The sequence below is a fragment of the Colias eurytheme genome, chromosome 24 (assembly GCF_061535395.1).
Source record: "Colias eurytheme isolate Ceu_HAF_F1 chromosome 24, ilColEury1 Martin Lab GWU primary, whole genome shotgun sequence".
Lineage (NCBI taxonomy): Eukaryota > Metazoa > Arthropoda > Insecta > Lepidoptera > Pieridae > Colias > Colias eurytheme.
In genome coordinates, this window is record NC_143003.1 from 1317875 (window position 1) to 1340358 (window position 22484).

General features: G+C 33.8%; 1 protein-coding gene across 1 annotated transcript in view; it reads right to left on the minus strand.

Annotated features, from left to right (window-relative positions):
* Nucleotides 1–2895: 2895 nt before the first annotated feature.
* The window catches only part of bol (boule homolog, RNA binding protein), a 52101-nt gene continuing 32512 nt past the window's right edge, over nucleotides 2896–22484 (minus strand). Inside the window, exons 2-4 of the mRNA XM_090115875.1 lie at nucleotides 6478–6540; nucleotides 5109–5259; nucleotides 2896–4737 (exon numbers count right to left, since the gene is read on the minus strand). Coding sequence (XP_089972001.1) covers nucleotides 4577–4737; nucleotides 5109–5259; nucleotides 6478–6540 — 375 coding nt within the window. The 3' untranslated portion in view covers nucleotides 2896–4576. The remainder of the gene's footprint in view (nucleotides 4738–5108; nucleotides 5260–6477; nucleotides 6541–22484) is intronic.

Here is a 22484-nt window from a genome sequence, read left to right on the forward strand (position 1 = left end):
CAATAGTTCTTAAAAATTAATCCAAATTTGTTGATATACGTAAACATTGTTCACAGTCTGCTTTAATATTTGATATTTTTTTTAGTAAAACATATAGATATTCTGTTCATCTCTGTTCATTTGTACCTACTGAATTACAATTAATGAAATGTAAGAGAACGAACGAATACTTCACTTCACACGATAACACACCAAACCCAACCATTCTGTATTCTTACAGTATGTCTTAAAACGCTTTATTCTATTACACAAAAGTCAACAAGGAGAATATAGAATTAATTATCATTATTAGCCTTTAAAATATCTATTATTCCAATAACAATATCACATATAATAGCTAGACGATAATTATAAATATCTATCAACAATCACCTACATTCGATGATACGATGCTTTATATTCGAAAGTATATTCCACTTACAGTAATTCGTATAATAATATAACATTATGTGCGCAATGATAGATTATGATCACGGAGCGTTACTATTTCAGTATCCCTAGTCGTTAGTAGCGTTTACTTCTAATATATCTATAATAATATCTTATTTATCTGTGGAATATTTTTAGCAATATCTAAACACATAGACTTTTATGAATATTCATTACGTATATCGATCTACAAATACACATAAATAGATTCACACTTAGATTTTTTTAGTATTTTCTTTTATTTATTTTGTATTATTATCGATTTCAATACATCAGCCTAAATGGTCGTATAACAGTTTTCGACGCGTAGCATTTTAAAATAGACTTCTTAAAAGTAGTCAACAGTTAAAATACAGCTATGAAATGTTTTTACGAAGAAAATAATCTGCGATACATCTTTAGCATCTAAAAGGGTAGAACGATCATAACCAAAACGTCGGACTACAAATTTGTAAAGGTTTATAAAAATTCTTACTGATGTAGGGGACAAATATTTAACAAATATATAGCTTTCTAAACATTATAATGACTGGACAACGTTCTGTTGTTGGCGTACGTACTTTATTAACAACTGCACATTTTGACGTACATTAGTATGCATTTTCGTTATAACTCTAAAAATGAAATAGATAAATTTGATTCTAAAACATGTAATAAACGTAAAATTTGTGGTTATGAAGGTAATAAATCTGATACTATTGTTAAACATAACATCAACGATCGATTGCAAAATGTAACAGCCAAAAAGCATAGATACGAGTACATGTAACGAACATTACAGTCGCCTTTCCTTATTCCCTTACGCCATTCCAACCACATGTATTGTCTTTGTCCCTGTATAACCTATGCTTCAATCAGACGGATAAGATTTACCACGGAATCAATATAAAAGTACATCAGGGCCTTAGACCAAACAAATGTTCGTCACAGGACGGCTACTTTGAGACCAATACTGACATCTACTCTTCATTCAACAACATAGAAGTTAATCGCAACAGATAACAACAGCAAAAACGAAACGAAGCTACTACACGATCAATACACTGGTAAGATTAAAAGTTCTGATACGAGGAAATTTAGAATATTTATAAATTCTGTAATTTTAAGAGGTACGACATCAAGCAACACTGTAATAGACATTTACGAAATAGATTATTAAAATTCACACCGACAACAAGAGGCTCATGCTATTTGTAGAAATATTTAAAAAGTTTAAACTCAACTACCACAATAGACATCACATTAATACTAAGCGCTTAATAATATCAATGAAGTGATCGCTTATATAGAATATAATAATTAAGACATCTAGGTTCGGTTACATTAATATTGTCTAATTTACATCAGTTAAAATTCAAATACGTCTAGCGAAAGTTTATATACAGATACACGTAAAATAAAAACTATAGCGTAGTGATTTCTAATATATCCGATATGTCAGGCAGTAAGTGTCTAGGCCACGTAGTTAGATAGACATTGCCACAAATATATGCCGGTTAATGAGAACGAAATGAAATCGTTAATGTTTTAACGTCGTGAGAAGAACACATCAATATTGGGGCATATATTTATAGCAAAATTCGAAGCTGATAGATAAGTGATATTTTTACTTAAAATAGGTCTAAAATTAGCTGCATTTGAGTGATCACGATATACCTTTAAACAAATCACAACAAGTTCAATTTCCAAAATAGATTCCAAATTAAACGATAAGAATATAATCATTGAAAATACACAAAATAAAGAAGCAGGCAATAATAAATAGATTAGAGTAAAGGATGAAGTAATCATAATTATAACTACACTTAAATGCTATAATATAGTAGTACAAGTCCAAGATAGTAAATTGACAGCGTTTTCAGTTAGACTATAATTAGTTAATATTTGAAGCCTAGCATCTACAGATGTTGATAATGATATTAGATAAGATACATTTAAGAGTATTAGAAAAATACTTTTAGATATTTGAGAGCCTAAAACGTTGAGGGTCTGCTTCACAATGTTCTGATATATTATTTCCCTAGCTTCAAATAAAAGTAGTATTTTGAAACAAAAGTAAGAATTAAATTTTTCTGAATAATATATTTCTTTTCAGTCCCTCCCAACCTTTTTTTGAAACAGAGAATTACCTTCGACATATTATTTTCTCTAAACTGTCGATTAACATCTTCATAATATGAGGCCGATGTAATGATATAACTTTAAATATATCTATCATTTAAAGTCAATGTTCTCTCAGCCCTTTTCTTTGAGTAGGTACTTGAAACAGACCCCAAAATTGTTATAAGGCTCGTTTTATACTAATTTGATAACAAGCTGGAACGTGGTCTAGGTGAAGCGCAATTGTAGTCAATGTTTTTTTACGAAATCGAGTAAACGAAGGTATAATTAATTTTAATATAGATGTGGTAGCATAAACATATACTGTAAACTTAACAAAATATAAATATGATATTATGTAGATGAAGCGAATAGAATAATCCTTTCTGAAAATATTGTACATAAATGTGCCCCTGCTTATAAAACAAGGCATTATAAAACGTGAAAATATAATTATTTATTGAAATCGTTAAATTCATCAAAATATTGCCGTCTACCGGGTGTGCAATTTAATTTTACAGTGATAATTCAAAAATCTACCAAAGTAATTGGTCCTGGAGTGTCAACAACGGGGTTTCGAATCATTTTGAAACAATATAAAAACAACACAATGATATAACAGCAGTGGAAATGTGAATAGTGAAATATCCTCGATGCTTCGCTTTTTCGAGCAGAATTTAGCGGAATTTCAAGATTCACATTATCTATCACACTTTGGACCCCAGATATAATTAATTGTCAATATCATCTAAAACTAAACTACTAAAAATAGGTTCTCTGTTCTATATTAGGGCAACAAATTAATTATTTTATATTCTATTGTTATTGTTAAACGTAACTCCTTTAAAAGGATAACAAGCGATCTCAACAACGTATGAAAACTTTATGGCTAGCGATAACTTTGTCCTCTTTACTTTGTGCGGTTATTTTTAACAAGATACCAAATATAACAGAATCTATATGTTACTATTATTTACCTATTATAACAACAATCGACTCGGCTATAAGTATAACACAACCACGTGTCACCGTATCGAAGTTTCGCTGAGACACGTGCTCACGAGTTAATATTTAGCTACGGTTCAGAATATAGCTTCCATCACGCGTCCTCCTTCGCGAGGACCCGTGACGACAATATTCGTACAAGCCTTAACATACGTCACATCGATAGACAATATATCTAAGTTAGGTACATCGATACATTTATTTTGAATCGTTAGGTTTTCATAAAGTGTAAATTCAGAAATCACGCTGCTAATCCTTATATTACGAGCGACAGTGGCTTCAACGAAAAATTCAAAAGCGATACAGTACGACTAATTAACGAAACTAACAACGACACGTCAGATAAATTCTCGAAAACTAACTCGATAGACAATTTCTATACCTTGAACACTTCTTGCATCACTTCAGAACCTATTTCTGATATTTCTCGTTTAACTGTTAACGATAAGCGAACCCAATTTGAGCATGATATTTGGAAGACTCGAGCGAAAGGAATGACTGAAGACCGGAATCTACACACAACTATTTCATTACGCATGTAGTTAACAACTGTTTGTACGAAGCGCATAGAGTACCAAAACTTAAACTAAAAATATCCGACTTCGATCATATAATCTGTTACGTAAGCTAAGCTTCTTACAATCCAGTATAATTCCGTAATTACAAAAGATACAGACTTAAATTAAAATGAACGCTGAATAAGGGCGCGTACCCACTTTGTCGTGACGACAGATAATTGTAGTTATAAGTGTCGTGACTTTTATATTATTTAAATGGAGGTGTTCACATATAGAATGGCACGATTTACGGTCGTCTGCGATATTTTTTGCAGATTGATGCACGATAGTCGTAAAACGATAAAAATCGTTTCAACTAAAACTTGATGGCTCTACCGTAGCCACGTCAAAAATATCGTCTCGTTTACTCGTGTCTTCTCAAACGACTGCAGATAGACAAACAATCTTTTAGGGAACATCTAGAGACGACAGCCGTCGATAAATGAATCGCTACGACATAGTGGGAATGCGCCCTAAGAAGTAAGTTAGTAGATGAAAGCCGGGTGTAGCGGGGGCGGGGGGATGCGGGGCTGCTTGTCGAGCGGCGCGCAGCATGCTGGCTCGCAGCACGCGGTGCTGTACGGAGCGGGCACCAGCGTGAACTGCGCGGGCGGCCCGTACAGGGGGCCCGCTGAAACAGGCATATCTATTGTCTATTATATAAGTCTATTGCTTCGTTTTAGGTGCCTTTGTTAGTTAAGAAATTAAAAATTGACAATTTGGTGAATTACAATTTTACAGATAAATTTATTTGTACATATTATAGGATAAATAATTAGACGTGATTTTAATGAAACATTAAAATTAATAAAAAAATTGTTTGTAAACAACCCGTTTAGACTGTTTTATAAACAAAATTAACCAGAAGACTAAACATAGAAATAATTTTGTAAACAACAAAAAACACGAGCTTTGTGAAATCTCTATCTACCCACACAAAAAATTTAATATTACTTGAAACGTCTATCTTTAATTTTTGAGCATTTAATGCCAATCTACAAATACAAAAAGTCTTACTTTCATAAGGCATAGGATACATAGCGTACGGTGGCGGCAGCTCGCAGGGTGCGCAGGCGGGGAGCGGCGCGAGCGGCGGGCAGATCAGCTGATAGCAAAGCGGCGCCTGCAGCGGGGTCGCTTCTGAGCTGATCACGGGAAGCTGGCTTATCTGTGAATATTGTAAATTGGTATTTGAAACTTAGTTAATAGTACACAAAAATATTTTTAAATAAATATTATCTATTTAAACAATATCTAAGCAGGCTAACAATTTATTGACTAAACATTAAAAGCAGTTTCCGTTTCGAATCACTGTTTAACGGGGTGTCGTAAAAGTATTTTGAAATGCTATAAGAAATGTTTTAAAGATTCAAAATTTTAAGACCAAAAAGGTGTCAGCAGGTTGCAAAATTTCAACATTAACAGAGCTTAAAAGCTTCTTCATGTAATTAACATGATATTTGTTTTCTCTTCTCCGATTTAATAAGACTCACAACAACCAAGGACATTTTCACAGCTGATCTACGAGAATGAGGTAATAATTTACAAAAAGTGCGTTACAAAGATCCAAGATCCTCATATCTCCCTACCATACATTCCATATACCTAACTGTGACTGCCTAAAACCGTAATACATTACTCCGATAGCATTTCGCCAAAATAAAAATAGCGCATCCAATATGTAAATAAGTTTGTCTCCTTGGCCTGTATCCAAAACGATGAGATTGAAGACGTATTGAAACAAGTTCGATTAAGTACAATGGCCGAGTTATTTTTGTTGGTTTATTTAATGGGCTAATTTATTAGTACCGTATTGGTCGTTAATGATTGGAAGGACGAATTAGCGGACATTCTGGAACGATCTTTTGTGTCGGTTAAAATAATAAAATATCTATACTAATATAATAAAGCTGAAGAGTTTTTTGAACGCGCTAATCTCAGGAACTACTGGTCTGATTTGAAAAATACTTTCAGTGTTAGATAGCACATTCATCGAGGAAGGCTATAAGCTATAATTAAAATATCATCATGCTATGACCAACAGGAGCGGAGCTATGCGGGTGAAACCGCGGAGCGCAGCTAGTAGATTATACCTATAAATGAGAAAGGATAAAAAAAGTTTCGCACTTACTATTGATTGTAAAATATAGATAATTTATTTTAGAGCAATATACAATAGATAGTGTAGACAATATTTTACAAATAAATTACTTTCGTTAAAAAAACGTGTTTAAAAATACCATTTTAATACTATCTAATGCGAATTGGGATAATCATGAAATATGTTAACGCGCCGATGTATTACATTTATTTAGGCAAATAAATTTCTACATCGTTTGGATACATGGACGTTATTAATAATTATAATAATTAATAATGTTATTACCTGTTTCCTCACAGCCTGTGCAACTCTCAAGCGTCCTAGAGGTGAAAACATCACACCCCCACTCTGAAAATTAAAAACATGAAATTATAAATTACTAACATCATAGACAGCTTTTTAGGGTTCCGTAGCCAAAATGGCAAAAACGGAACCCTTATAGTTTCGTCATGTCCGTCTGTCCGTCTGTCCGTCTGTCCGTCTGTCACAGCCGATTTACTCGGAAACTATAAGTACTACAGTGATGAAATTTGATGGGAATATGTGTTGTATGAACCGCTACAAAAATATGACACTAAATAGTAAAAAAAAGAATTGGGGGTGGGGCCCCCCATACATGTAACTGAGGGATGAAATTTTTTTTTTCGATGTACATACCCGTGTGGGGTATCAATGGAAAGGTCTTTTAAAATGATATAAAGTTTTCTAAAAAACATTTTTCTTAAAGTGAACGGTTTTTGAGATATCAGCTCTCAAAGTCGTAAAAAGTATGTCCCCCCCCCTCTATTTTTATAACTACGGGGTATAAAATTCTAAAAAAAATAGAGGTGATGCATGCTAATTAACTCTTTCAACGATTTTTGGTTTGATCAAAGTATCTCTTATAGTTTTTGAGATAGGTTGATTTAACTGTAATTTATTATATTTGCTGCTACGGAACCCTTTGTGCGCGAGCCCGACTCGCACTTGGCCGGTTTTTATTTAGTGGATACGTACTTATTATAATTTTATGATTGAAGTTTATGTAATTTGATTAAATAAATGCTAATATGCTAGTTAATCGTATTACATGATATTATTATTTATTTATTTATTTATTTATTTATTCTTCACTGTATAGGAAATACAAAATAAAAGATACAATCGGCATACAGTGGGCGGCCTTATGGCTATAAGCCGTTTCTTCCAGGCAACCGTCCGATATTATGTTGTTTTATATAGTTTTATATTGTACTAGCGGTCCGCCCCGGGTTCGCCCGTGGTACATATTTACGTTTTCTCTACATAAAAACCATCCTCGTACTTCAAGGAATATAATAAAAAAAGAATTATCGAAATCGGTTCAGCCGTTCTCAAGTTATGCGCTTACCAACACATTTTGCGATTCATTTTTATATTATAGACTAGATTTCCGCCCGCGGCTTCGCCCGCTTTGTCTTAAACCTCATAAATTATATAATAAAACCTTACTCTTGAAACACTCTATCAATTAAAAAAACCACATAGAAATCCTTTGCGTTGTTTTAAAGATTTAAGCATACATAGCGACATAGGGACAGAGAAAGCGACTTTGTTTTATACTACGCTGACCGACCCGTCAACAGCTATACTAAATTATTCAGAAAAATCCGCCCAAAACCCTAAAAGGTTCCACTAAAAGATTTCGACCTATACAATCTGTATGGAAAACCAATCCATCACAAATATAAAGAACTACTATTGAAAGAAATATCAAAAGAACACAACCCTTTAAATGTACCTATACCAAAGCGTAAGTGGCACCCGGGACGAAGGTATTGCTTCTATTAGCGCTTATTTCTTATTTTATTGGTTTTTTCTTTATATATTTTCATGTGTTCTTCTTTTATTTTATTAATATGGTAAGCATGGATGCGAATTGCGAGAGCAGGGAAATGATTTGCTACTTTCATTGTAATATTACCATAGAGATGAACTCCTATCTGTTTATAAAATACCCCTTTCTAACAGTTTTATGTGACTTGAAGCATGCTAGTTTTAAGATATTACAATATTAAGTGGTCTAAAACTAGTAACAAATACCGTTATAAAATGTAGCCCCAAAAATTATTACTAAGTATAATAAGCAAAGTTTTTAAACTGCCTAGACAACTGATAAATAAACCTATTTCTGTACATAATATCCATACTAATATTATAAATGCGAAAGTAACTCTGTCTGTCTGTCTGTTACTCAATCACGCCTGAACTACTGAACCAATTTGCATGAAATTTGGTATAGAGATTAGAGAGAGATATTTTGATACCCGAGAAAGGACATAGGATTGGTTATATCCCGTATATGTTATAGGTTTTATCCCGGAAATCCTACGGGAACGGGTTTTTCTCTGAAAACGCGGGCGAAGCCGCGGGCGGAAAGCTAGTATTTTATAATTCCCTAATACATAGGTTGCAATGCATGTTTTAACGATTCAAGATCAGTATGGTAATCCCTCCGTTATTATTTATACGAGAATATTATAAAATAAGATATTTATAATATTCTTAACTATGTACCACTTTGTATAACATCTTTGTCAAAAAACCTTTGAATCCACACAAACGAAATAAAGTCATTTAAAACTCGACTACACATTCTGCCAAAAGGCTGGAGAATATAAAACAATAGGCACTACAGTTAAACGAATAAATTCAAGAGAAACGAGAGTGGAGCACTCTGAAGAGGTCGCTGTATAACTTGATTTTGACAAACGCCATTTTGTGTTGATTGTTTTAAATTTCCGGCGCAACTGTAATCTTAAAATTGGACGTGGTCAGTGGATAATATTATAAGCGTTGTAGAGATAATATCCTGCTTGAAAGTAGCGAATAAATAAATAATAAATAAAAATTGTTTATTTAGAAACAATACCTACATACATTGTGGATAATGGATTAGTATAATATGCATCGAGATTATGCTCACTTTTACGTTGTGTTATTTCCACTGTGTACATAAAATATTAAATTACTCATACAAAAGCCTTATTCTTTATATACTTATGATTTTATTCTACATATTATTATTTAGTGACCGGTTGGCTGGGTTGGTCGTGGGTTCGATTCCCACCCGGGCAAATATTTTTGTAATGAACATAGATGTTTGCTCTGTGTCTGGGTGTTAATTATCTATAATAAATAAATACTATTTATAATTATGTCCTGAAATATTTTTTTATTTATTACACAGTCTTCGTCTACATATTATAAACTGGCTTCAAGTATCTGTAGGTATGGGGTATAATTATTAACTTTATTTTTGTATTACAAGTTTTAAATGTATTTTTATCTCGATCCGTGCATTCGATTGTACACAAGAGTCGTTAGTATAAGAGCGTCGACTCTTGACCGTTCGACCATAGTTGCAATTGAAAAACTTTAAATCGTTGACCTTCGTAAAAATGTATTTCAGTTTATCTCTTATATATAAAAATGAATCGCAAAATGTGTTGGTAAGCGCATAACTCGAGAACGGCTGAACCGATTTCGATAATTCTTTTTTTATTATATTCCTTGAAGTACGAGGATGGTTCTTATGTAGAGTAAACGTATACATGTACCACGGGCGAAGCCGGGGCGGACCGCTAGTATTTGAATAAATTATTATTAATGTATATTGTATTATTTTAATCTTATACTAAATCGTTTCTATAACTTCTATAATTAACCCAATTTGGTATATAGGTAAGTAACTACTTGATAAATTCGATAATATTACAGACGTTCTTCACTACATACATCATCTGTTCTATTTGTTACTCAAAACCTACTGCACCGATTAGTGCGCAGTTTGTAAAATTAGTAAAATTTTACACACTGCGCGCAAAGGCACCTGCGGAAAGTCAGTTCTAATCATAAATCTATTGTAATAGATATCTTATCTAATTTCATACTAGCTGTGCCCCGCGGTTTCACCCGCATTGATCGCGCTATTGATCTTGGCGTGATGACATTAAATAGCCAGCCTTCCTCAATAAATGGTCTATCCATCACCGAAATAATTTTTTAAATCGGACCAGTAGTTCTTGAGATTACGCGTTCAAACAAACAAACCCTTCAGCTTTATAATATTAGTATTAGTAAATTAGTAATGATATGGAAATTTCTTCTTATAGTTTTTCTCTTCCTATATTTAAAGGCACTACACTGACGCCAATGCTTATGACTGGCGTGTGTCGCTTATTCAGACGAAAATATGTAAGTAAAATATGCATGACACGTGGCAGCTATAGCTCACAAAAAGATATTTCGTATATCAAATGCGTACTTATGTTATTTATTATTGTTGAAAAAATAATAAAAGACGTGTGGCACTCGGGGACTGCCGCGGTAAAGCTATTGCATAGCATGCCTTCAAGCCACACCTCCGAGCCCATCGGAGTGGGGAGCGTGAGATTTTTTCGTTACGGAATTTTTCGATTCGGTCCCCGCGCTCAAGGCTCGCGATAGAAACTATGCAATAGCCGAATATTTTATTGAATAAGTTATACTCTGTTGAAAGAAGTAACCTCTAAAATAATTAATAATGCTCATTACAACCGCATTTTACGATAATAAGTAATTCGTATAAAATCACAAATACATAGGTATTTACCTTCTGTGACTGTTTTAGATTTAGAAAATACTAAATATTTTCCTTCACTTTTTGATAAAAATGTGAATGGAAAACGGGTCCACGTTTCCCCACTTTACTTCCCCCCTCACCTCTTACCTCAGGCGCGAATAGCTGTATTTTCGCTGACCGCCTAATCCCTCTTAATACTACCCTGTACAGTGTACAAAAAAAATATAATAAATAAAAAAATATATTCAAAATATCCAAAAACGGACACTGTTTCAAGCACCTTATTGAGCCAAAGTTCACACCTGCTGAGTGCTCCCGATCATCTCACTTGGCTGACACACTTTACTTAACTTCGAAATGCTTTTACATACTGCAATCTCTATTTACTTGTTCACTTTGTGATGTTTTAATAAAATTGGTTTTATCTTAATTAAATCGGTATATATATAAGAAACTTGCTTATATGTCACTGATTTAATACGTAAATAGATACATACATAATTACTAGTGGTCTGCCCCGGCTTCGTCCGTGGTACCTACAATCTATATGTTTAAACTATCCTATCTCTCAAGTTGGATCGAACTGCACATGGTGTGCGAATTTTATTATATAATCGGTTAAGTGGTTTAGGAGTCCATTGAGGACAAACATTGTGACACGAGATTTATATATATACATAATATTAAGATTAAACACACACGCCAGCTCCCACTTATATTGGTAAATAACTAGCAATGGCTTATATTGTTTAGAAAAAAAAGTTATCGTCGATAGTCTTCTAAAACGTACGTCTTGTTATTATCAGTAATAAAATATCCAAAATTTTAAATTATTATATTATTACTAGCGGTCCGCCCCGGCTTCACCCATGGTACCTCCATGTTTAAACTATCCTATCTCTCAAGTTGGATCGAACTGCACATGGTGTGCGAATTTTATTATATAATCGGTTAAGAGGTTTAGGAGTCCATAGAGGACAAACATTGTGACACGAGATTTATTATATTATTCTTGCACATTTAACCGCAAAGATGTTATATGCATATAAATTATATAATCGCAGCAAATCTTTCGTAGTAAAATGTTCTCTTCACGTACCGGGATGATTCATATTATATCGTTTCGATACTGCAGAATTGTCGAATGAATATTTCAAATATACGTGCAGAGAAACGCATTTGAGATTGAAAAGTTCGATTTTCACCAAGCGATTATTTTAAAATTTACGTTTACAAGTTTTTATCGTATTATAAGTATTTAATCCATACTTAATATTATAAATGCGAAAGTAACTCTGTCTGTCTGTCTGTTACTCAATCACGCCTGAACTACTGAACCAATTTGCATGAAATTTGGTATAGATATATTTTGATACCCGAGAAAGGACATAGGATAGGTTTTATCCCGGAAATCCTACGGGAACGGGTTTTTCTCTGAAAACGCGGGCGAAACCGCGGGCGGAAACCTAGTTGGATATATTTTATACCAATTACGTCATCAAATTTTTAGTACGAATTTACTATTAAATAACTAAGTGCTAACATAAAATCAGACACAATTTTCCAGTTCAGGGTAAGCCGTCTGGCTCGGAGTTCATCTAATTATAACTTTTATTATATCTCCTAGTTTTTATTTCATTTATTTATGAGTAGGTCAATTAGCAAACCTATGATCGATGAATACCTACCAATAAATATTAAAGTGAAACTTTTATTACATCGTCTCAAACTTTTTGGTCTGTGTAGCGCATGTCGCGTGTATCGTGTCGGCAGCCGACCGTCATAGTCCGTTTTCTTATGGGCATGCTTGTATGGAAAGGTATACATTTTTGAGTAAAGCAATGAAATTTGGTTCGAATGTTGTACTCGTCCATCTAAGCCAAAATCGCCTGGTAGCCAGTGTCTACTCCCCGGCAAAAGGGAGGGAGGGGGGGTTATAGAACAGAGCGCCCGGCGCTCGGAAAAAAAATTCTGGCGGATTCATTTGGCCCTTTGAGTCGAGTTTGGTGTCGTTATCAGGTAACTAGATGATGCCCGATTCATTCCCCATACCAGTTTTTTAGGGTTCCGTAGCAAAATATGTCACAATCTTTAAAATAATAAACTTTTGGCAGTGGCAAAATCCAAACAAACCAGTATAGTTTTATATTTTTGTATCAAACTTGGTTTATAAAAAAATACTGTCTGAAAGGCCATTTTATGCAGATTATAAAAACATTAACACGTAACATATATCTTACCATTTTCAATGTGAAATAAATTATAGAAAGTACAGGAACGTTCGTCAGCGCAGCGTAGGGGACGGCTAATAGACCCGAAAAATAAGCAATAACATAAAACAAAAACCAGTCAAGTGCGAGTCTGACTCGCACATCGAGTGTTTCGTACTTATTTGTCCTATACCATGTTATCTTGTCTGGTAGGACCTGGTTAACTGATACACACACACTTTCGTCTTTATAATATTAGTGTGATTTTTAATCATCTTTAAATTATAAATGAAGTCAGGTAACATTGTTAAAAGTAAAGATATATAATAATAGAACGTTTTTGTATTAATAATAATGACAACCACCACCACAATTACATAATTCGGTACATTTGAGCTGGCGTATAAAACACTTCAATCTGGAATTGCAAGATTTCACGCACCGACATCTTATCAATTCAAAGCTTCTCTTTTCTTTTTATTTCAGATGGGTAAGGAATATTTTGATTTTTTTAGGTCCCTAAATACATATATAAAGCCTGTAAAACTGCCCGTAAGGTGTGTTGTTTAAGGGCAGCTTCTAAGGGAGGCAAATTTTCGATTTGCCTGTCCGTTTTTGTTAAAAATTTGTTTGCGACCCTCATTTACTGTCACAGCGGGGTACAATGTGAAAAACAAACATGTACTTATAATAATTATAAAAAAATATAAGTTCTGGATAAGAGTATCCTTAAAATATCGTGACCGTCCTTACCTATCATGCATTGTAATAAAAAACTTTTCAATTTCACTGTCTGCATATTTGCCACTGTAAAGTGCTTCAAATCCTCGTGTGACATTCGGATATGCCTTCCATACCTCAAATGCAGGTGTACCTATAGTTCTTTTAGACCTTCTAGCTTGGAATACATGATATTCTGTACTAGCCATATCTGTCGACTGTTCTTAACATTATTTTGGCTACTACTACTATATCGTGTGTTCCAAAGCTAGAAGGTCTAAAAGAACTATAGGTACACCTGCATTTAAGGTATAGAAGGCATATCCGAATGTCACACGAGGATTTGAAGCACTTTACAGTGGCAAATATGCAGACACTGAAATTGAAAAGTTTGTGATTACAATGCATGATAGGTAAGGACGGTCACGATATTTTAAGGATACTCTTATCCAGAACTTATATTTTTTTTATAATTATTATAAGTACATGTTTGTTTTTCACATTGTACCCCGCTGTGACAGTAAATGAGGGTCGCAAACAAATTTTTAACAAAAACGGACAGGCAAATCGAAAATTTGCCTCCCACAGAAGCTGCCCTTAAACAACACACCTTAAGGGCAGTTTTACAGGCTGTATATATATGTATTTAGGGACCTAAAAAAATCAAAATATTCCTTGCTCATCTGAAATAAAAAGAAAAGAGAAGCTTTGAATTGATAAGATGTCGGTGCGTGAAATCTTGCAATTCCAGATTGAAGTGTTTTATACGCCAGCTCAAATGTACCGAATTATGTAATTGTGGTGGTGGTTGTCATTATTATTAATACAAAAACGTTCTATTATTATATATCTTTATTTTTAACAATGTTACCTGACTTCATTTATAATTTAAAGATGATTAAAAATCACACTAATATTATAAAGACGAAAGTGTGTGTGTATCAGTTAACCAGGTCCTACCAGACAAGATAACATGGTATAGGACAAATAAGTACGAAACACTCGATGTGCGAGTCAGACTCGCACTTGACTGGTTTTTGTTTTATGTTATTGCTTATTTTTCGGGTCTATTAGCCGTCCCCTACGCTGCGCTGACGAACGTTCCTGTACTTTCTATAATTTATTTCACATTGAAAATGGTAAGATATATGTTACATGTTAATGTTTTTACAATCTGCATAAAATGGCCTTTCAGACAGTATTTTTTTATAAACCAAGTTTGATACAAAAATATAAAACTAGACTGGTTTGTTTGGATTTTGCCACTGCCAAAAGTTTATTATTTTAAAGATTGTGACATATTTTGCTACGGAACCCTAAAAAACTGGTATGGGGAATGAATTGGGCATCATCTAGTTACCTGATAACGACACCAAACTCGACTCAAAGGGCCAAATGAATCCGCCAGAATTTTTTTTCCGAGCGCCGGGCGCTCTGTTCTATAACCCCCCCTCCCTCCCTTCTGCCGGGGAGTAGACACTGGCTACCAGGCGATTTGGGCTTAGGTGGACGAGTACAACATTCGTACCAAATGGCATTGCTTTACTCAAAAATGTATACCTTTTCCCATAAGAAAACGGACTATCACGCGACATGCGCTACACAAAGCAGCAGCGGAACCGTTCGAACAGTTTCACTTTTACCATGGTTTCATAAAACCACACAACATTTTTTCATTTGAATATTTATTATTGTTTATTTTTTCAAAACCGCTTCATTCATGATTGAGTCACAATCTAAACTCAAACATTGGCTTATTCAATTAGACTTCTTCTAGAAGCACTTTTGAATCGACATAACAATAGCATTTTTAACATTTACCACCGATTCGGAAAGCAATAGTAATTTATTTTCTTACATAAAATATATTATTCGTAAAGAAAGAAACAATCACACAATATAAACAGCAATACACATACTTTTAAATGGAAGTAATCACGATTACAAGGAGCTGAGAAATTTGGGGTTATTCCACGTCACTGCTACGTATAATAATTATTATTGTACTTGTGTTCGCGACGTTTCATATCTATTAATCTACGTAGAAATTAATTGCTTGTAACAATCTCTAGTATTACTCTGTATTACTATACACATTGTGATCTATACATCTAATATCTAATATCTAATATTCTAATATTATAATATGGGTCATTTTCAAAATATTTGTACGTCACGAAATTGTCAGTAAACTGTTTCGTTAGGAAATGTCAGGAAGTTGTAAAAGTAAGGCTGTATTCAGAATAAGGTAATATTACATATAAAAAAGTAAGAAGTCACTAGTTAAAAAAAATATATATTTTTAGTTACAAAATAATCAACAAACAATCAATTTTTATAATTCTCTGTTTGCTTTTCCTTTTCTTTTCTTCTATCATTAGCTTCTTTCCATTTTTGCCTTCGAGCTTCTTTTTCACTGTCATTAAGATCTGATATTTTTCGTTGTCTTTGTTTCACTTTCTCGAGCTGTTTTTTCCTTTTCTTTTCATATTTTTCAGGGTTTTCCTTTTTTAGTTTTTCAATGTATTTTTTTGCCGTTCGGCACCGGTTAGCGGCATTCTGAAACTAAAAAAAGCTGTTGGATATATGTATTTTGAATAAAAATAAAAACAAAAGTAAGCATCACTCGTGTGGGTGGAAAAGCGATCAACACTAAATGCAATAAGGCAAGCGTTATCCCATCAGAAACCACTTGTAAAATTGGAGGCCAAGACTCACTGATCCGCTTTCACTATAAAAAAGTTATCAGATCCCAGGAAAAGTCAAGTCCCTAAGCCCGACTTTACTAACCCTACATCATGGTTTAAAAAAGTATGGCCTGTAGTTACAAAAAAATCATCTTGAGAGATTTATTGTTTTTCTCCTTTATTATTATTCGTTACATTAATTTAACACACATTTTAATATCTTATTTTCATACTTTACACATGAGACCACAGCTTTACCGTCTACAATTTACTGACGTCAGTAAATGTCAAGAAATTGTTCGTCAGTAACATGTAAAAAATAACCTAAGAAATACTTTTACACAAAACATAATCACATTTACCATTAGATTGAAAGTGTAATCTATTACTCTAGTCATAATTTAAGTATATTACAATTGCGGTAGGTGAATTCTTCAAAATGTACTTACTTTTGTTGAGAATACGTCGTTAGGAAATTGTAACTAAATTTTTTGCACAGCACACTACTGGACTTCTTCCATGTCTGGACGACGAACAAAATGGCGGCGCGTTAATGTGACCTTACTTTTCGTGACATGACCATTGTTGCCAATGATTAGAGTTAGATTCCTCTTCTTTGTGATACAAGAAGTTGGTTAAATATGTCAATAAATCAGTGTCACGAAATTGTAACGATTGATAGGGACATTTTTATAATATGTAATTCTTCGTTTATTTAAGGTAATTTAAATAGTTTAATCTATCAGATATAACACTTCAAACATTGCTTTTTAATTATGATACAAAAAAATAGGAAGTTTCATACAAAAATTCTGATAAAAATATTGGTTTTCATTGTCGTCCACATAGGGGACAATAAAAAAATGTATGGAGCTTTTTTTGTTACTTTATTTTCACATTAAATTTATGTAAGAATTTGAATCGCAATTCATTGCTTTTTATCAGAAATGATATGCAGTATGCTTAAGTTTAGTCTGTAAAACGTTAACAATGATTTATTTCAGTCGTAACCATATTTTTTTCGAAGGTTTTTTAGGGGGACAAACATTTTGTAGTAATGTACAATTATTTTGAAAACGCCTCATATATATTATAAAGGCGAAAGTTTGTAAGGATGTATGGATGTATGGATGTTTGTTACTCTTTCACGTAAAAACTACTGAACCGATTACAATGAAATTTAGCACACATATAGAGGGTAACTTGGATTAACACATAGGATAGTTTTTATCCCGGAAATCCCACGGGAACGGGAACTATGCGGGTTTTCCTTTGCAAACGCGGGCGAAGTCGGGGGCGGAAATCTAGTATTGTTATATTGCTGATACACAATTTATTAGTTACGTGTTGTAGGTTGTCAGTTGTCATATAATTAGTTTTGATTTGTAATGCTAAAATATCATGTGTATGTTTAGATTGTTTAGCTTCCAGTATCTTGTCTGTTTGTTTGTCTCATGATTTTGTCTGTTATCTTTTCATCAACTGGATTGATGTTGAGAAATTTCACTAACAAGTAAATCTTAATATAATATATAAATCTCGTGTCACAATGTTTGTCCTCAATGGACTCCTAAACTACTTAACCGATTATAATAAAATTCGCACATCATGTGCAGTTCGATCCAACTTGAGATAGGATAGTTTAAACATGGAGGTACCACGGGCGACGCCGGGGCGGACCGCTAGTTATAGTATATGGAGACACACAGACAATGTAATGTTAAAAACAATCATAACATATTTGAATAGCACATACCAACTTCACGTTCCAAAAAATATACTTAATATCGATTTTGTTTCTTTTCCGAAATCATGATAACAAAAACTTGAAATATTACTTATTACCTTATAACCAAAATAACTTTCCCGTTCACGAAAGATTTTTTTAATTATTGATACAGAAATATCATATCATTATTTCCTTACCACGCATATCACCCACTTCGGTCTTAATTAAAGTGCTCGATAGCAACAGAATATTTTTAACGCCCTAGAGTGAATCGTTTTAAAAAAGCCTATCTCGATAGAATTTACGTTAGACCTTTAACATTTGAATTGTTCTGTCTCATCGTTGATTTACGAAGTAATTAAAATCTTGCTTCGAGCTCTTTAGGAGAACTGAGAAAAATATTCGCGATTGATGAAAAATGATTGAAGTGAAAAGAACTAGGTACACAGTAAAGTCTTATAGTTGTTTTTGTCATTTTTTTATTTGTTATTTAGATGTTCATGATACCTAGTAGAAAATTGTGTAGGTATTTGAGTGTAGAATACGTATGAAATGAATTCTAGAGGATATCTTTTATTACATAATTCTTGCGAAATCTTTCAATTCTAATGTTAAAACTTATACAAATTATTTTTACAGGGAAACGACCTGTCTTTAATATAGAGTTTTAAAATTTGTATTAAGCTATTACATAGCTTCTATTGCGGGCCTTGAGCGCGAGGACCGAATCCAGAAATTCCGTAACGAAAAAACCTCACGTTCCCCACTCCGACGGATGCGAAGATGTGGCATGCAATAGCTTTACTGCGGCAGTCCCCGAGTGCCACACGTCTTTTTTTATTTTTCTGTAATACGTACCAACCTATAAAATTAATTTATTATTGTTTGAAAACTTATTTGAAACGATATCAGCTAACTTCAAATAGATTTTTAATAATTATGTAAATAGTTAACCATAAACTAATAATAATTAACAGAAGAAGTAAATGCGGTAGATGGAAAAGCAAAAAGAGAGACCTTCGCCAGTTTCAGTATTTATATTTAATTTTCCCCGCTCAAATTCCCAACTCTTCACTGAAAAAACGTAAATTAAAAACTTAATGAAAATACAAATTAGAAATTTCTATCAACGTTATTAAACACGTAAAGTGACGAACAGCGAGGAATATTATAAATTTCCCCGTCTCGTCGCAATTTAGAACTTTTAAGGGTTCTTGTTCGTAATAATTTTCCATTTTTGCACAATACACGAGTAGGAAGATTCGGTGATTATTTCACAAAGGGAACCTTCGGGGCGCTTTTTCTCTTGAAATCAATCGCTTGACTGGACTTTGCGAGTTATTTTTCAAAATATTATGAGTAAAAATCTACATCTACATAAAATGTTGGAACAGATTATAATAATACGTTGTGTGAGTGAAGTGGAATTTACTTTTACGATATACATCTGTAATTTCGCGTTTATATTTTTCATTCTAATGAAGAATTAAAGAGGACAGTTAGAAGTATTATCTATTAGATACGAATTACGAAAAAAACATTTTTTTTAAGCTATTGCATTGCTTCTATCACGGGCCTTGAGCGCGGGAACCGAATCCAGAAATTTAGTAACGAAAAACCTCACGCTCCCCAGTCCGACGGGCGCGGAGGTGTGGCTTGAAGGCATAGCATGCAATAGCTTTACCGCGGCAGTCCCCGCAGCAATTATTGGTCGATTTGAAAAATTCTTTCGGTGTTAGACAGCCCATCCATCGAGGAAGGCTATAGGCTATATTATATTATCACGCTAAGATCAACAGGAGCGGAGCCACGCGGGTCAAACCACGGAGCGCAGCTAGCATGTAATAGGACTGTATAATCGGGCTACTATATCCACACATCGTCCTAGTTGTAGAAACGAGTACACGTTATAATATTACAATAATATTTAACTCTATTCAAAAAATCACTTGTTTTGTTCGTATTCCGAGGTATTTAAAAAACAACAACAAAATAACCGACAAAAGTAAAAATTCCTTTTCGAAGTACGCAACTCAAAAGTCAACAACCTCAAATAACAAAACCTAAATAGTCTAGACTAGTTCTGGAAAAGTCTAGGCATAGATTATTTTATTTATTGCTGATTCATTATCCCAGAATTCCTTTGGCCTCAATATTAGGGTTCCCTTTGAATAATCTTGTGTAATATTTCGGTCTGGTTGCTAAGGGCAAACGTTTGATGATTCTTCAAGATTTTAGTAATATGCTTTGTTGAATTAGGTAATGTTCTCTATTGTTTATAGTTAAGAATTAATTTTGATGTAAATATTTAAATATTTCGGGACAATTTTCACACACGTACACGGCACGATCTGATCCCATACTAAGCTTTCGCTTGTGTTATGGAAACCAGATGGCTGATAAACATACATATATATAATTTTAATTTAATAAAAATGAATCGCAAAATGTGTTGGTAAGCGTAAAATATATACAGTATACACTCGAGAACGGCTGAACCGATTTCGATAATTCTTTTTTTAATATATTCCTTCTTGAAGTACGAGGATGGTTCTTACTTCTTATGTAGAGAAAACGTAAACATATACCACGGGCGAAGCCGGGGCGGACCGCTAGTTTTAAATAAATAGTAAATACTTATATAGATAACTAGCGGTCCGCCCCGGCTTCGCCCGTGGTACATATTTACGTTTTCTCTACATAAGAACCATCCTCGTACTTCAAGGAATATAATAAAAAAAGAATTATCGAAATCGGTTCAGCCGTTCTCAACTTATGCGCTTACCAACACATTTTGGGATTCATTTTTATATTATAGATAAACACCCAGACACAGAGCAAACATCTATGCTCATCACACAAATATTTTCCCCGGGTGGGGTGGGGATCGAACCCACGCCAACCAAGCCAACCGGCCATGTCACCAAGCCAACCGGCCAGTCAATGTATTGTATTGTATGTAATATGGTATTTAGTTCTTGGTTTTTGGTAATAGAGTTAAATATTATTATAATATAACGTCTACCTACTCGTTTCTTTCTCGATAAATAGGCTATTTAACACCGAAAGAATTTTTCAAATCGTATACCAGTAGTTCTCGAGATTAGCGCGTTCAAACAAACAAATATATACAGTATACATTTTACTATAAAACTGTGATATAAGATATAATTTTTAACAAGTTTGAATGGGCGATACACCTCGTCTCTCTCAGATATTATTGAAGATGTCAAGTCGTCCGCCATTTTAAATGTCAACGAAGTCACTTCTTTTCAATGAGAGATTAATTTTTTTCAAGATTATAACGACGGCTCTGAGTGGTAGGTTTACTATTATGGGCTTTGCCTGAAGGCTGGGTTATATTTCTTTCTTTTTACACGCTTTATATTAGCTTCACCTGTATGTTTGTAACCGACTTCTTTGGGCGCGATTTTGACCCACTTTAAACGGCCAGATTTCGTTCAAACTTTGTAGATTTATTGAGGACCGATGACAATACACTAATTTGATAAAATTTTCTATTTTTTAGTTCGGTTTTCTATAAAAAGCGTGTTTTTTAGTTTTTTTTAAACTATTATTATTTTATTACCTTTTAAGTACAAAAGTAATTCACGTGACTGCGGGGCCTTCTGAGAATCAGGCTGGAGATGTTATAATGAATGGTAAGTAATATATACAAATTAGAAGACACGCCAACGTAACAACGTGAGTTTGAAACTTGTTTGAACCACCTACGTGTGACTGCTGTAATAAGTCAGATCACATACGTACCTACGTAGATACATATCTATTATATACTCCACTCCTGTTGGTCTTAGCGAGATGATATACGTATTCCTTGATTCGGTATATTCTCTCCTCGATGAATGGGCTATCTAACCCTGAAATAATTTTTCAAATCGGACCAGTAGTGCCCGATATTAGCGCGTCCCAACAAACTCTTCAGTTTTATTATTTACTAGCGGTCCGCCCCGGCTTCGCCCGTGGTACATATTTCGCAATAAAAGGTAGCCTATGTTCTTTCTCAGGGTCTAAAGATTATCTCTGCCAAATTTAATCAAAATCGGTCCAGTAGTTTATGCGTGAAAACTATACATACATACATACAAACTTTTCCTCTTTATAATATTAAGTACATATAGTATAGAAGTATAGATATCCCTTCCCTCGCGGTCTCCGTGCGGTACAGACGTGTGTAGCTTATTCTTATAAAGTGAATTATTTATACTTACAATATTAGGCGCTCATAACCTTGAGGATCACACGGTTTTGAAGAGTTATAAGAACGCCCATCGTAACTCAATCATCAACCACTGTGAAAGACTGCGATAACTACAAATTACGCTCGACACAATCACAATATT